The sequence below is a fragment of the Cetorhinus maximus genome, chromosome 6 (genome assembly GCF_964194155.1).
Source record: "Cetorhinus maximus chromosome 6, sCetMax3.hap1.1, whole genome shotgun sequence".
NCBI classification, from domain to species: domain Eukaryota; kingdom Metazoa; phylum Chordata; class Chondrichthyes; order Lamniformes; family Cetorhinidae; genus Cetorhinus; species Cetorhinus maximus.
The window spans coordinates 44883808-44899730 of NC_135884.1; the positions used below are offsets into that span (position 1 = coordinate 44883808).

Genomic DNA, 15923 nt, shown 5'->3' on the forward strand with positions numbered 1-15923 from the left:
AACACTGTCATTTTTCAAGAAATTTTGTTTCAGAGTACAATTTTGTAACATGTCAAAACAGAGTAAAATACACACAATCCAACAAAATTCTAATATTCTTTTTAATCATCCTATCTATATATAAGGCCCTGCTTAACTTATGTGTAAGAAATGCTAAATAAGCAAAGTTTACAGATTGGGCTAATATTCGTGTTGAGCAATACTCATTTACTTGCTCAGGGCTTTTTTATTTCAATCTCTTTAAATATTTAGCCAGGTCCTCTAAATGGGGAAAATAAAATCAACTTTAAAAAAAATCAATGATCATCAACCATGCTGCAGAAAGATCTTGAAGCCAGGTTGATAATGGAGTAAGTACTTTCAAGATGTTACCATTAACCTACTGGCACTTGGTGGCGGCAAAGAACTGTGAACGGAGTTTCATGCTCAGTATGAAATGCAAATAGAAAGCACCTTAGCTTTATTTCAAATTGTCACCTCTCAAAAGCTTGAATTTGTGGGTTTTGCCATTATCCAGTTGTCTCTATTGCACAGGTCAACATTGCTATGGTAATGGAGGTGTAGCATAATATTTGTAATATCATGATACAGTCAGCATTTAGTTTGGCTGACTTTCTGGAGCTGAACAGCAAAAATGCACATTACTTTCTAATCAAATCTTTCCCATCACTTTCCACAGCAGCCTGTCATAATTCTCTCAACTCAGACAGAGGGGAAAAAAATCAAGTTGAGGAGGGAAAAGAGCTGAAAACTTTGATTTTTCCATTTTGTGTATAAGCTGCCCATTTTGTTTGTTCAAATTCCAAACATCACTAATTGCAAGTTTTAACAATAAATTGAGTTTTGTTTTAAAAATTCTCTCTCAGAAAAATTATTTTAAACTTAAATGGGACAAGTCTTGAGTTCACCCTAGATCTTTTGATTTAATCATGTTCATTTGGCAGACATTAGTAAATGCTCAAATCATTGAACTGCGTTAGTTACAACAGCAATATTTACAGAATGCATCTGACTGGTTTGGCACCGATAATATGCAATTTCAAATTCTTAAAATTGAGCAAGTTTGCAGAGAAATAGCCTCGTACTAAATCACAGCATCAACTGCATAGCTGCAGTCAAACATTAGTAGGTTGATTCCAAGCTTTCATCAGTGCTATTCAAAATAGCAAACTGCATAATAAACTCACACACTAGGTGGTGTGAGAGGCCAATTCAGGGAAACTCTAATCCGCCTTACTTACAAGGGAGAATGGGTTAGTCTTCCAGTAATGGTAGTGCTGAGGTGATTTGGTGAATGGCCTAAAGGTAACTGACTCTTTAAATCACCAGTCAGATATTTAATTTCTGTTGGTCCTTTCTCAGCCAGGTCACAAAGTGTTACCACAGACAAAATCATAACATGTTTTACAATAAAGACAAACAATTCATCTCTCTAATCCTACAGTAAGCACAAATATTTCAGAAGCTAAAGATCACTGAATACATTTGCTCCCAAGTGGAAGGAACTAAAGGGAAATAGTGTAAATTGACGTTCATGCTTACAAAGGGTGATTAGAGTGCTATCCAATTAGCAAAGGATACTTTTGCCTGAATTAAAAGTATAGGTAAATCTATTTACATTCCCCTTTTGTCTTCTAAAAAAGGAAAAAAAAGACAGAGGGGAGGGTATGGAGAGCTTTGCGCATAAATGAGACAAACAATACTGTGTTTCATATCACTCAATTTTCTACACAAAATTGGAAAGGATATTTTTAACCACACTAAATTATGTTGCGTTCAGATAGATTAAAAAAAAATCACAGAGCCACAACTGTCAGTGTGATTGATTAAAGGGTATCCTGGCTACCGCCAGTCCTGCATGCATGTCAACCCCACTCTCATCTTTGTCAGCAATCACTGGAGAAGTACACAAACTGCTTCACTTGCTTTATCGTGTCTCCTTCGATTGGCATTTTCTGCTGTGCACCTGCTAATTTCTAGCTCATTCGCACCCACATTCAGTTTTGTACTTAGTGCCAAAAAGACTGAACTTCTGAGCCCCTTTTGATGAAATGAATGATTGCTTGCAAAAAGCTGGAAAATGCATAGCTCACAGATAATCTGAATCAGTAAGCACCTGGACCTTTGAACAGTAACAGCTCTGACACCAACATTGTCTAACAAATGCCTCATAATGGGGTCTATAATAGTGCTAACAGTGTAGGTAATAATACTCAACCTTGATGTACACCTGTCTGATGAAAGCCAGTGTAAACACACATCCTCAATCTGTTCACACAAATTTTACAAAAGTCACACAATATTCATGGGCAATAATGCAAGCCTTGAGCATTCTCCTTGAACCTGCATATTAGAAAGGCTTCAGGTAAAGGTATGTTTAACTGTACTTTGTGGATTTTAAAGATTTTAGTTGTATTCAAGATATGTGTATATTCAGCATACCAGAGATTAAATGGTTAGCTTATGAACTAATGAAAGGATATATGTTAACAGATTACAGGCAATTTAATTCTTATGAACATACGTACAAACAAGGAACAGGGATAGGCCATTCAGCCCTCCAGCTTGTTCCGCGATTTAATAAGATCATGGCTGATCTGATAGTAACCTGAAATCTGCATCCCACCTACCCCTGATAACCTATCACCCCTTTGCTTACCAAGAATCTATCTGCCTTGGCCTTAAAAATATTCAAAGACTCTGCTTCCACCACTCTTCCAGGAAGAGAGTTTCAAAGGCTCACGACCCTCTGAGTGAAATTTTTTTGCCTCATCTCTGTTTTAAATGGGCGACCCCTTATTTTTAAACATTGACCCCTAGTTCTAGATTTTTTCACCCTCTCCACATTAACCCTGTCCAGACCCCTCAGGATCTTATATGTTTCAGTCAAATCACCTCTTACTCTTCTAAACTCCAATGGATACAAGCCTAGCCTGTCCAACCTTTCTTCATAAGACAACCCACCCATTCCAGGTATTAGTCTGGTAAACATTCTCTGAATTTCTTCCAACGCATTTACATCCTTCCTTAAATAAGGTTACCAATACTGTACACAGTACTCCAAATGCAGCCTCACTGGTGTCCTCTACAACTCAAGCATAACCTCTCTACTTTTGTATTTAATTCCCCTTGCAATAAATGATAACATTCCATTATCTTTCCTAATTACTTGTTGTACTTGCATACTAGCCTTTTGTGATTCATGCACTAGGATACCCAGATCTCTCTGCAGCTCAAGAGCTCTGTATTCTCTCACCATTTAGATAATATAGCTTCTCTTTTATTCTTCCTGCTAAAATGGACAATTTCACATTTTCCCACATTATATTCCTTTTGCCAGATCTTTGCCCACTCACTTAACCTATTTATATCTTTTTGTAGCCTCCTTATATCCTCTTCACAACTTACTTTCCTACCTATCTTTGTGTCATCAGCAAATTTGGCAACCATCCCTTCATCCAAGTCATTTATATAAATTGTAAACAGTTGAGGTCCCAACACTGATCTCTGTGGCATACCACTCGTTACATCTTGCCAACCTGAAAAAGGTCCATTTATGCCTACTCTCTGCTTCCTGTTAGCCAGCCAATCTTCTATCCATGCCAATATTTTACCCCCTATACCGTGAGCTTTTATTTTCTGCAATAACCTTTGATGTTACACTTTATCAAATGCCTTCTGGAAATCTAAGTACAGCACATCCACTGGTTTCCCTTTATCCACAGCGCATGTTACTTCCTCAATGTTACTTCTGTACATATAAGCTTGCAACATTAGCATATCTCATTCTGTTGGGTTTTATATAGCTCCTTAAATTGCTTGCTCTTTGTGTTGGCGAGGTCTATGCTAAGGGAATGATGACTAGAAGACCAGGCCACAGACTGTCGTAACCATAGGAGGTTAACAAAGGGATTGGTGCGGTGCTGCCTCAACTCCACCTCCAACAACAATATCAGGATTGCAACTCATGCGAGGTTGTGCACCTACAAATCAGAAAAAAGACTTTTACCTGTCAAAGAATTACATTTTCAGACAAATGTAATGTTGCAACCATAAACTTTCTTATTACATGCATGTCCAGGCATTGCAAGAATAAAACAATAGGAAGAAAAAAACAACATAGGTCAACATAATGGAGTAGTTTTCAACTTCAGAGGGTGTGGAAAATTGGTGGTATAAACACAAACAGGTGCCCGAGACCTTCACACATTGTGCAAAATGCAGCAACAGTGGTGAGAAAAATGGGCATTCTGCCCAAAAAGAATTTCTGGAATGTATGCCAAGCTCACTTAATTACACTCATGCCTTGACAGTTACTACTGATTGTAAAATCTTTCACCATTCAAGGAAACAAATGTAATGAAATGGAGTAAGCTTTCTGGATCAAGTATTTTTTCCTTTCTACAAAAGATTGCTAAGCTGATAAATCCTCTTCTTGCTCAGTTTTTACTTTTTCTTCCTAACATGTGCATCAGCTCCAGCAGTTTCAATTTTTTTCCATAGAAGCATAGAATACAGAAGGTCATTCCACCCACTGTCTTTGCTGGAAAAAAAGGCAAATCCCACTGCCCTGCTCTCTCCCTACATCCCTTTATTTTATATTGCTAAAGATTTATCAGCTTGCTCTTTGCTTCAAACATTTCTTGTAGTGAAGCACTCCATGTTCTAAAAACACTCTGCATAAAACAATTCCTCCAATCATTTCTTCTGTTACTGAAAATTTTACATTGACAATCCCTCAGCACTAACTTTCCTAATCGGAGGAAAAAGATTGTATTCACACCATGAAGTACCTTCATAATTTTTAAAAATTCTAATAAATCTCATACCCTTCTTTACTCCTGCAGAAATAGTCCCTCTCAAATTTTTCTTCATTACGCTAGTTTATGTTCCATGGTATTGTCATGGTGAATCTATGCTGTAACTTTATGGCTTTAATGTCCTTCCTATAATCGGGTCTTCAAAACTGCACACAGTACTTGAAATTGTACGTATCATTATCATCATGTCTTATCATTACTCTGTTAAAATGTATTATCTCATTATTCATTATTTTTGAACTCTATGAAGTCAATATCACATGACAGGCGGGGGCAGTTTGCGTGGTAAGGGGTTAAAAATCACATAACTTGATCATACTTGCTGCATCCTTGCTTGCCGCCAATTTTGCAGCAACAGGTTGTAGGTTGCATGTTGTGTGTATGTTCCATCTTGGAAAGCCAAACAACTTCTTAATAATATCCAAATCAGGATCCCACAGTACAGTTGGGAGCCTGATTTAAATTTAACAATCGCTGGCCCAGTTTCCAAAGGCTTAGGAAAGCTGGCAGTTAAATTGAGATGGGAGCAGCTGGCTGCAGAAGGAAAGTGCTTTTTATGGCACTCCAAGTGTGCCAGGAGGAGCAGGTGTGCTGCCTCTACCTCTCAAGCAAATCTTCTACTGATCACAATTTCTCCTCTTTGGCCCGTAATCTGCCAACCCCCCCCCAAAAAAGTCACAAGGTGCTGGCCGTGCGATCTGTCCACACCTCCAAACTCGCAATCCTGAGCTGACTGCCACGTAATCCTGGGTTTTCTGCCCACAATCTGTCTCTCCCTGTTAATCCATGACCCCGAAACTCTTACCCTGTGACCTACCTCCCCAAAACTTGCAAACCTAAGCCTCCTGCCCCGTAATCTTCCAAGCCCACCTTCAACTCATGATGGCCCAGCCATCTACCTCCCTGCTGCTCCGGGCCTCCTGCCCCTGAACCCACAATCCCAGGCCTCCTGCTCCTGAACTCGCGATTTTGGGAATCCTGCCCCTTCATTCCGGGCCTCCTACTGCTGCTGAGCAATCAGGTCCTCCTGCCTCATAATCCCACTCCCCTGCCCAGGAACCCACACCTCCTGCTGCACAATCTCCTGGCTCTGAACTGAGGGTGAGCTTCTGATCCCTCTATCAAATGCTCCAACGAACTTGAATTTCCTGCTCTGTGATCTGCTGACCCTGCCTGAACCTGCATCTTTCCTTCCCTTCTTCCTTGTTTGCTCGCAGCCTCCAATTGTGATCTTTCCTGATTACTAGAGACCATTCTCCAAGAGTCCTTGGCTCCAGCCTTTTGCTGCTGGTTTCCCTGCCACCAGCTGGCCAGCCTGTTAATCTGGATGTTTGTTGTGCAGAAAACATATCCAAAAATTATGATGCCCTGCTGCTAAATTCAGCAAGACCTGCACATATTGGGGAATTCCCCCCATTCTCACTGGGGAACTCTCTCCCCTGAAATATTGGGTCTTATACATAACAGCCCAGTCTTTATTGATTTTCATGGTTTTATGTAGCTGGTACACTTGAACAAAATTAATCTTTTTTCACCTTTCATCTGCATCCCTCAGCCAATTTTGAATTAGTGCATTTTCTTCCCAAAATGCAAGATTTCAGCTTCTATACGTCTTGCCTGCATTTTACTAACCATTTAGAGATCTTCTAAGTCACTTCAGTGTTGCCAAACCCCATCTTTGTGTCATCAGTACATTTCAGTATTGTGCTCCATATGCTCAAGTATTTGACCTCTGACGCACCATATCCAGCTTTTTTCAATTGAGCAACAGCCATTAACTCTAACCTTTTCTTTCTGTTAACCACCTTTTAGTCCATGGGGGCAAATTTCCTCTTATATTTACATGAATACTTACATTTAAATGATTATTTGTGACAAGCCTCATGGGACCGGTTTATCAAATCACTGCTGAAAATCCATATATGCAGTACCTATTGCATTCTCCTCACTTAGGTAATCACTCTATATAACAGCATCTAAAATTTGATGTATCCCGTTTTTGTCTTATAAAGATATATCTACATTTTTTCTCACATTGGAAGGTTCCCCACTGTTGATTTCTCACTCTAACTTTCTGACCTGCTAATTTGAGAAAGCCCCCTTCTTTTCTCATTGAGCTATGCTTTTTCATGCAGCCCTCTGAATTTGATTCTATGTAGGAACATAGGAAATAGGCTATTTGGTCCCTCGAGCCTGCTCCACCATTGAATCTAAGATCGTGTCCCCTGGTTCTAGACCTCCAAGCCAGGGAAAACATCCTTCCTGCATCCAACTTGTCAAGCCCTGTAAGAATTTTGTATGCTTCAATGACATCACCTCTCATTTTTCTATAGTCTAGAGAATATAGGCCCAGTCTCCTCAATCTCTCCGCATAGGACAATCTCACCATCCCTGGGATCAAATTGGTGAACCTTCATTGCACTCCATCTATGGCAAGTATATCCTTCCTCAGGTAAGGAGAAAACATTTTACACAATACTCCTGGTGTGGTCTCAGCAAGGCTCTATACAATTGCAGCAAGACATCTTTACTCCAGTATTCAAATCCTCTTGCAATAAAGGCCAACTTACCATTTGCCTTCCTTACCGCTTGCTGCACTTGCACGTTAGCTTTCTATGACTTATGAACAAGGACACCCAGGTCCCTTTGGACATCAACACTTCCCAATTTCTCAACATTTAAGAAATACTCTGCATTTCTTTTTTTCCGACCAAAGTGAATAACTTCACATTTTTCCACATTATAGTCCATCTCCACATCCTTGCCTAATCACTTAACCTGTCCAAATTCCCTTGAAGCTCCTTTGCATCCTCTTCACAACTCAATATGTAATAGTCATCATTTCCTAATTACTCTCTTACTTGTATATCAGTCAATATCAGTTATTTGTTCCACTTCAATTCTGCAAGTAAAGTCTCTTTCCTTGTTGAATTAGAAACATAGGGCGGAATCTTCTGCCTCTCTAGTAGCGAGTTTGGAGGTGGTGGGTGCATTTAATCGGGTGGGAAGATGGCAGGTAAGCACCCCGATCCCGCCATCATCCCCAATTACGTCTGGGGTGGGAAGGCCCGTGGCCAATTAATGACCACTTAAGGGCCTCACCCCACTGCCACTTGTATTATTCCAACTGTGGGTGGGCCTGTTGCCATGCGGCGTGCATGACAAGCAAGCCTGTGCGGGCTGCTTGTTGTCTCCTTGGGTGGGGGGAGGGGGCAGTTTCCCTCCTTCAAAAGCAACTCAGTGCCTGATCAAGGGAGCCAACATCAGGAAAGGGAAGGCCCACTAAGAGCCAACCCCTGCCCTTGCTGCCAACGTCTTCAATGTTGCAACCCCCACCCTGCAAAAGCCCTCTTGCCATTACTTACCTGGGTCGCTCCTCGGCCCCTGATGGCTATGGTTCCAGCAACAGCTACCGTCTCCCTTGTGGCAGTGCAAGCAAACGAGCTGCCAGCCTCTGATTGACCTGCAGCTCTCAGCAGTCTGGACCTCCACCCCCAGGGTCCTGATCCTGTGGAAAGGCCTGCCGCTAGCTTCTCAACTGCCTGATTGGCTCATGGTTCTGTAGGCCTTCCCCAAAGGAGGCAACGTGGGTCTCTTGTTGGCTCTCCATCCAGCAGATGAAACCTCCATCACCTCAAAAGAGTCCACCCATAATGGGTTGCATTCTAAGAAGACTCCTCCACTTTGATCACATACATTAGCTTTATCTCAGGCAATACTGAGATAGTTAAATCAACCGGTATTATTGCCCTATTGTTCTCACATATCTCTATGAACACTTCCTTTCTTTTCTCCTTTGATCTCCTGACTCTGCACTCATGTCCATGCAATTATACCTACAGATTTATGGAAAATTGACCCTTTACTTTTAAAATAAACAAAATGGAGAATGGACAACTTATTTTGAAACAAGATGGAGTCGAGAGGTTAGGTGACCTCCCTTCTTGTCAGGACATTAAAATTCAAACAACCTTCTGGGACATTCCACTGAGAAGACATTAAAATGCAACAGATCTTTCCAGTGGATTTAATAGTTGCTTTGACCAAATACTTGCAGAAACTAAAGCACAACGGTCCTACAGAATTAAATCCCACAGAATGATGGTGAGGTGGAACCTATTCATTCGCAAGGAGGTGCAAATGGCTGAAACTCAAATCCTATTGTGTGTCAATGTTTCAGTTGTCAGGGACCATTTGTGCGGACAATGAGAAAATAGACACTTTGGTCATCTGACAGAAATCAGGTTATGATAAAAAACATTTATTAACACACACTTTTGACAGCAGTCAGGCATTCAGTCTGGAAGACAAGGAGCCTCAGAGGAAAGAGATTCAGCCCACCAAAGGAAGGACCCTTCCTTGAATCCACTCGCTGGCAAAGGAGTGGGGCTAGCCTTTTACCTTCCGATTTGAAGAACCAAGGCAGGTCTTCAATACTAGGGCTCGACTGCACCTCTAATGGAGCAAAGGCAGAAACCTGCTATGGCAAGTAGTAAGCCATTGAATTAATTGCCAGGAACTTACAACCACCATTTCTTCAGTGAACTAAAAAGGAATCATCAAGCCTGCAATGTTTTTCAAGCTTCCATCTCAAAAGACTCAAGTACAACAGTGAAATTTTTTTTTATATAAAACCTAAGTGCAAGCTACCTCTTCTGTAATTATGTTGTCTTGGGTGTATGCGTGTCTGTGTGCATGTGAGAGTGGGTGCTGTTGTAAATACATCTGGGTGTTGAGAAATAAACATTTATTTTTCCCTTTTTTTAAACTCACGGGAATACATGTTTTGGTTTGTTTTTAAGAGTCAAAGCACTCAAGGTGTTAAAACACTCCTTCCCTTTAAAAAAAAAACATCTTTCTGTGGGTAGTTGAGAGGTGGAAAAAAGAGGAAACCATCTCTCCCCTGCCCATAACACTGCACAGATTCCAGCTTAAAGCAATGCCCAAAACAGCCTCTATTTCAGTTGTTTCACATGCAGCTTTTCCTGTTCTCCCCTTCTATAGTCCAATATATTTCACCCTGGCCTAACTTGTACATTGTTCAGTTTCACCTGCATTTGCACCATTAATTTGTCACGCCCTCCATTTTATTTCAAATTCTCTTCTGCTATTTGACCCAACATTGGGTTTTCAATGTTCTCACTTTCAGCAAATTCTTTCTGAATTTCCTAATGGCAATTCCTTTCTGAACTTTAGTCCCATCCTCTGCTCTCAGTTGGATTTATGAACTGCCCCACTGTTTCTTGTTGACTTCAATACAGCTGTTGCAATTTGAGACCAGCAGTAGCAAATGGTGCTTCTGATGCTTCAGCCAGAAGTCTAAATGATGAATAACCAGATCATTAATAGCCTGCATTATTTCAATCAGGAGCCAGCTATATGTTCCCAAAAGTGCAATTCCAGCTCACTTTTCAAAATAAGCTGCAGTTTTAATATTTAGTTGGGGCATTGCTCTTGCCAATTATATTTGCATTGGATACTTGGCTGACAAAATGCTACATATATTTATTGCTCCTTTATAGAAGTGCTTAAGGTTTAAATGTGTTCTCAATTCAAACAAGAGGCGGGCCCGGGGGAGGCACTAGCTTACTTGTTCATAGCTACAAGACATCTCATGGGGTTAGATGCTGAGATATTTTTACACTTGAAAAGAAAAGTAACATTTGTCAGTGATTCTTCTGGATCATCTAAATGGGTCCTGTGCTGAAGTAATGAATTTTTCTTGAACACAAATCTTTTCTAAGATGGGATGATGCTGGCTAATGGAGCACAACTCTTAGAAATCTAAGTGTAAGATTAAGGTGCCTGGTATACCTGGTAGCATGCATTGAAATTAATACCAGTAATGGTTCAAATGTGTTCTGCTTATAGATACTATTACAGTGATCAATTGGCTTCCTGAGGGTCATTTAACTCACCTCGCAGAGAACTGAAAGGATCTGATCAGCAGTCTGCTTCGCACCTTGTCCCATTATTTTGCATTGAGTGTCCATTGGGAAGTGGACAAGAACTTAGTATCAGAAGATTGAAGGAGGTAGGCTGGAATGTACATTGAATGAAGTTGTAGAAATTGGGTAGGATGAGACTATTTGTAAATGAGAGTAGGATTTTGAATTCAATGAGTTGAAGGACAGGGAGTCTCTGGAGGCTGGCAAGAACAAGCGTGGTGGATAAGCAGGTACTAGTGTAGACAAATTATGTAACAAATGGAACTTTTGGGCAAAATGGAGTTTAGGAGGCATTGGACAAACCAAGGCTGGAAGTAAAATAAGCAACATAGAAAAAGATTTTAGAAGCAGTATTTGTGAGGTAAAAACAAAAAACTATTGCGGATGCTGGAAATCCAAAACAAAAACAGAATTACCTGGAAAAACTCAGCAGGTCTGGCAGCATCGGCGGAGAAGAAAAGAGCTGACGTTTCGAGTCCTCATGACCCTTCAGCAGAACTGAGTGAAGTTAGGAGGGGGGTGAAATATAAGCTGGTTTAGGGGGGGGAGAGGGTGGTGGTTGTAGGGACAAGTAAGCAGTGATAGGAGCAGTGATATCTGCTCCTATCACTGCTTACTTGTCCCTACAACCACCCCCGCACCACAATTTCTCCCCCCCCCCCCCCCCCCGCCCAAGTCCCCACCCCCACTCCCCACCTTAAACCAGCTTATATTTCACCCCTCTCCTAACTTCACTCAGTTCTGCTGAAGGGTCATGAGGACTCGAAATGGCAACTCTTTTCTTCTCCGCCGATGCTGCCAGACCTGCTGAGTTTTTCCAGGTAATTCTGTTTTTGTTTTGTGAGGTAAGAAGTGGGAAAAAGCAGTACTTGTGGCTGGTTGGATATGGGGTTCAAAGCTTAACTCAGAATCGTTCAGGATATCCAGATTGGACACCACCAGGTTCAGGATCAGTCACAGCCATGGAGCAATATACTATCAAGGGAAAAGTTACACCAATTTGATGGTAGCTGAACAGGGTGGCTTTGGTTCTGTCCATGTTAATGTGGACATATTTCTGTCTCATGTATGTCGGTCAAGCACTCTGATAGTGAATAAAAGCAAAATATTGGTGGATGCTGGAAATCGGAAACAAAAATAGAAAGTGTTGGAAATATTCAACAGGTCTGGCAGCATCTGTGGAAAGTCCAATATGACTTCCTCAGAACTGAAAGAGGTAGAAATGTGATGGTTTTATGCTGCTGAAAGGGGAAGGGGGTGAAAGACAAGAGGGAAGGTCTGGAATAGGGTTGGTGTGGGAGAGATTAAATAATAAAAACGTCATGGAATAAAAGGCAAAGTAATGGTGGTGAATATTAGACCCAAGCAATTCTAAATTAACAGACACCAGAGATCAACAAAATAAATTTCAAACTGAACTTATCCCCTTCTACTTAAAAGTGTAAAACATGTAGGGGATGTGATTTGACTTGGGCTGTACTGTCCGTGGAATTTGACACATCTTCCTCCATCAAATGAATGGAATAACTTGAAATTGGAATGAAACTACTGTGAACCCCCTAAGGTAGTTAACAAGCCAATGGGCCACATTTCAGAGGTCAGCTAATAGCAGAATAGTTATGAATTTAATTTTTGTCCCAAAAAGGAATTTAAGCCATTTCAGTCTAGCAGACACTGAACATCAGATTTACAAAACCAATCTATAAGTTTAGATCCATAGAGCCAGATGCACTGCATCCAATATGCTCTAACTCCTTTAGCTACCTTTCCAAAAACAATAGACATGAGTAAAACAATGTTGCATTATCCCAAAGCCTAACCTCAGTTATCATGTCAGTCTCCTCATAGATTAGAGGAGCTTTCCGCCTTGATGAAATACCCAACTCTTTAAAGCTGCAATTATGTAGAGGGGTTCATGTACTAATCAATGGCTGGTAAAGCAATGAATAATCCGATAGTCAATACTGCTGTAACTGTTCAGTAACATGTAGAAAAAGGGTTTTATTGATTTGGCTCACGTGTTCATCAACAGAACAAAAGTGAATTTCTATCCACAAGACTCCAGAACTCTCCATTTTTATTCCTCTGAGCAACTTTGCTCTGTAAGCTCATATGTGATTTCCACATAAATGTGAGGTTGTCTAATTAGCTTATTTACAAGTGTTATGTAATAACTTCATTGTCAAGGGAGTTAAGGGTAAATATCATTTCATAGTTCCAGTTCATAAGATCTCACTATAGAATGATATGCTGTCTCTTTTATGTAACCGGTTGGAGCAACATTAATTTTGATGTTCCTAGATAACTGCATTTCACCAGCCTTGGGAATATGCATGAGTATGTATTTATATCTAAAATCTCTGAAGGCACTTAATTATTTACTAGTCATGCAGTTAGCTTTTTTACTTAAAACAAACAGGAAGTACTTAAAAGTTCGCAGGGATGCATAATGTATAGACATTAAGCCATTAAAAGAGGGTAGATTAAAAAAACGTACAAAGTATACAATGTGGTGGTATATTTCAGGGAGGGGAAAGCAAAACATGCATAAATCCTTTACTCTCACTGCTTGTAGCAGCATGTCTTTTAAAGAAACAACAATGAATAAAACAATGTTAGGAAGAAATGATACGGCGCTTCTGACATGTCTTCCTTCTTCCTTAACCAAGGTTTACCCCCACTGTGGTTGACAGGACCCTCAATCGTGTCCGACCTATCCCCTCTCCCTCCCAGGACCATGATAGGGCCTCCCTTGTCCTCACTTTTCACCCCACCAGCCTCCGCATTCAAAGGATCATCCTCCGCCATTTCAGCCAACTCCAGCATGATGCCACCACCAAACACATCTTCCCTTCACCCCTCCTGCCGGCATTCCGTAGGGACCGTTTCCTCTGGGGCACCCTGGTCCACTCCTCCATCACCCCCAACACCTCATCTCCCTCCCATGGCACCTTCACATGCAATCGCGGAAGGTGCAATACCTGCCCCTTTACTTCCCCCTCCTCACTGTCCAAGGGCCCAAACACTCCTTTCAGATGAAGCAGAGGTTCACTTGTGCCTCCTTCAATTTGATCTACTGCATTCGCTGCTCCCAATGTGGTCTCCTCTACATTGGAAAGACCAAACACAGTCTGGGTGACTGCTTTGCGGAACACCTTCAGTTTGTCTGCAAGCATGACCCAGACCTCCCTGTCGCTTGCCATTTCAACACACCACCCTGCTCTCATGCCCACATATCCGTCCTTGGCCTGCTGCAATGTTCCAGTGAAGCCCAACGCAAACTGGAGGAACAGCACCTCATCTTCCGATTAGGCACTTTGCAGCCTTCTGGACTTAACATTGAGTTCAACAACTTCAGATCATGAACTCTCTCCTTCATCCTCAGCCCTTTTTATCCCCTTTTTACAATATTCATTCTCATTTCTTAATTTTTATTTTTTATCCACTTATTTTTATTCATTGTTTTATCCCCACCTTTTATCCTATTTTCAATCTTTTTTCCCACCATCGTCTCCTCCCCCCACTCCACTCCCACAAGGACCATCTATCACTTGTTCATGTTGTTCTTTCCAGAGTGCTTACCCTTGTCTTGCCATTATCACATTCTGCTTTCTGATCTCAATGCCACCATCAGCACCTTCTTTAGCTAGTATCACTATCAATAACACCCCTTTGTCCTTTTGTCCATGACATCTCTGGCAATCTCTCCTTTGCCTCCACCTATCACTAGCCTTCTATCCAGCTTCACCTGCTCCACCCACCTTAAACAGTATAAATTTCATTATATTTTTACTTCTCTTTGGCTCTGAAGAAGTCATAAGAACTCGAAATGTTAACTCTTTTTTTCTCTCCAAAAATGCTGTTAGACCTGTTGAGTTTTTCCAGCATTTTCTGTTTTTGTTTCAGTATGTTGCTTTTATCTATGGGTAAACAGGACCTGGACTGGGATTACAGACAGAAGATAAAAATGTAATGCTTATCTTTACATTCTTTTTGAAGTAATTTCTTGTATGCATGTTTTTAGGTTTCTCATTAAAAGCAAATATTTACCTTCCTCAAATGGATATAGTGGGCACAAAATTCATTTGCCTGTTTTTTGGGCTAGGGGACCCAGTTTGTGGTGTGCCTGTCCCTGTTGGAAAAGGGATGGATTAGACACAAAATGTGTCCACCCATCTAAATTCAATGTACATAGTGAGTCACCCGGCACAAGTGGGCTGCAGCCAGTAAAGAGGGATAGGCCAACCCATGTGCAAACTCTCCAGAGGCTGAGGTTGCAGAGCAATTCTGTAGGAGAACATAATGAACATACATAGAGATAGATGCCTGGTGCATTGGCAGACCTCCCAGATAGCCTTCTGTCACTGATTAGGAGCATGGAGAATCCAGCTTCACTTTGGCACAGGGGGCACTTGCAGATGCCAAAATGTACAAGTGAAGTGAAGCCTCACTATGTGGTCCCTCTCATTCTGTCCAGTTGCAGCTGGTGCATGTGGACTCCTCCCTTCTTCCTCCTGCTCTTCTTCCTTCCCCAACCCCACCCCGCCTCACCACCCCATGGTGGCTTCTGGATCCCAGGGGGTAGTGGTGAGCCCTCATAATTGCGAGGCTTGTGAGATATGCAACATACAACTACAAACATGGACACCTTCTCGGGTGTGCACTGTAGAGATCCCCCGGTGATCTAGGCAGTGAATCTCTGCTTTACTGATGGCTTGCTCCACGGTGTTACGTGTGACTCCATGGTCTTCTTGACGACTCTCTGATCTCACATGTAGCCAGTGGCGTCTGCCATACTACTACAATGGAGGTAAGTCTGCATTGTGCCCCCAGAAGCGGTGCCCAGTGAGTTTATCTGGTGATTGGTGTGCCATACAGAATAACATTCCTAGTTCAGCCTTGTACTGTGTCATGCCCAGTACAGGCATGAAGATATTACAAATTTTAAAGCTCTATTTTTTTGAAAATGGACACAAAAGCATGGTCGCAGTACATCATGTGACTTCTTTGGCATTTGACCTGTTAGCTAAGTGTCTGCGGTCAATTCCTGATTAAAAAAGGACTCAAGTGAAATAATCTCTCAGCCACTTGCGAGATTCACACATCTCATTGTTTAAGAATGGACAGAAAACTACAGGACAATGGGGTTTGCATA

At 41.4% G+C, this 15923-nt stretch overlaps 1 protein-coding gene across 5 annotated transcripts in view; it reads right to left on the reverse strand.

The window, feature by feature from the left end:
• suclg2 (succinate-CoA ligase GDP-forming subunit beta) overlaps positions 1-15923 on the reverse strand; it is a 405981-nt gene that overhangs the window by 21403 nt on the left and 368655 nt on the right. Inside the window, exon 11 of one of the 5 annotated variants that reach the window (XM_078543680.1) lies at positions 14819-14900. The exons of 3 other annotated variants lie outside the window; for them this stretch is intronic. In XM_078543680.1, the coding sequence (XP_078399806.1) occupies positions 14824-14900 (77 nt within the window). In that variant the 3' untranslated portion in view covers positions 14819-14823. Of the gene's footprint in view, positions 1-9060; positions 9298-14818; positions 14901-15923 lie in introns of those variants that run through there. One more of the 5 variants, XM_078543681.1, reaches the window with a different exon arrangement.